Source organism: Plectropomus leopardus, unplaced genomic scaffold, assembly GCF_008729295.1.
Source record: "Plectropomus leopardus isolate mb unplaced genomic scaffold, YSFRI_Pleo_2.0 unplaced_scaffold29158, whole genome shotgun sequence".
In the NCBI taxonomy this organism is placed as follows: domain Eukaryota; kingdom Metazoa; phylum Chordata; class Actinopteri; order Perciformes; family Serranidae; genus Plectropomus; species Plectropomus leopardus.
This window is the reverse complement of record NW_024631777.1, coordinates 1-1,084: the sequence shown is the minus strand read 5'-3', so window position 1 is coordinate 1,084 and position 1,084 is coordinate 1. Positions and strand designations below refer to the sequence as shown.

At 45.8% G+C, this 1,084-nt stretch overlaps 1 protein-coding gene across 1 annotated transcript; it reads left to right on the top strand.

Moving 5' to 3' along the window:
- Positions 1–49: 49 nt before the first annotated feature.
- LOC121938318 (high-affinity choline transporter 1-like) lies at positions 50–1,057 on the top strand (the record flags this gene model as incomplete). The annotated part of the gene is made up of 2 exons (XM_042481583.1): positions 50–307; positions 629–1,057. Coding segments are annotated over exons 1-2 (687 nt in total), but the record flags the coding sequence as incomplete, so codon positions are not given.
- Between the last annotated feature and the right edge of the window lie 27 nt (positions 1,058–1,084).

Below are 1,084 nucleotides of genomic sequence, written 5' to 3'. Positions count from 1 at the left end.
GTGCCTGCTCTAATCGCCAAACTGTACTAAACTAAACCATCTCAATAACATGGTAGCTGTATATCATCTAGCAGCTTCTTCTCATATTTCAGATTGGAATTTGACCTCTTATGGGTCACCCTCTCCCTATGAGCGAGGAGAGGCGGCCATGGTGCTGCCCATCATCCTTTGGCATCTTACCCCGACTGCCATTTTCATCGTCGGCATGGGAGCTATCGCCGGTGCTGCGATGTCATCTACCGACTCTTGCCTGCTGGCAGCAACCTCCATCTTCATCACCAACATCTACAAGATCATCAGACACCAGGTACAGTGGCGGCGCTCGCTATTGGCGATTCAGGCAGCTGCTTATTTTTCATTTTTAGCGACGTTATTTATTTACATTTTGATATTAAACTTGCAGTGCAATTTGCACATACACTTGTTTGTCATTGCTTGTAATTGTCTCTCATCATCAGTTTAACTATTATTTTTTGGGGCTGTTTATCCTGGTATTTTGGTTCCTACAGTTAATATTAGTAATCTGAGAGGAATGAATTATGCAAACACCATAGAGCTGCAGAATTGGTGAGGAGAGTATCATCACTTTTTACATTTTAACTGAAACTTTATCTGCTGTTTTCTGCAGGCGTCAGACAGAGAGCTGCAGAGGGTGATCCGCGTCTCCATCGTGGTCGTAGGGATTGTGGGAACGTCTCTCACCTACCTGGACAGCAGCATTTTGGCATTTTGGATTCTGAGCTCAGACTTGACTTACACCATAATGCTCCCACAACTCATCTGCGTGCTCTTCATCAGCGTTTCCAACGGTTACGGGGCTGTTGCAGGCTATGTTGTTGCGTTTGTGATGAGACTGTTGTGTGGAGAGCCTGTGTTCAATCTTCCTGTCATTCTGAAATTCCCAGGTTGCACTTTAGAGGACGGCGTTTACATTCAGCGCTCTCCCATCAAGACCATTTGCATGCTGTCTGCTCTGGTCTCCATTCTGCTGATTTCATATGTGGCCTCGCTGCTGTTTAACAAGGGGATCCTTCCTGAGAGGTGGGACGTGTTTGAGGTGAAATCACAGCACAAACCAGCAGAT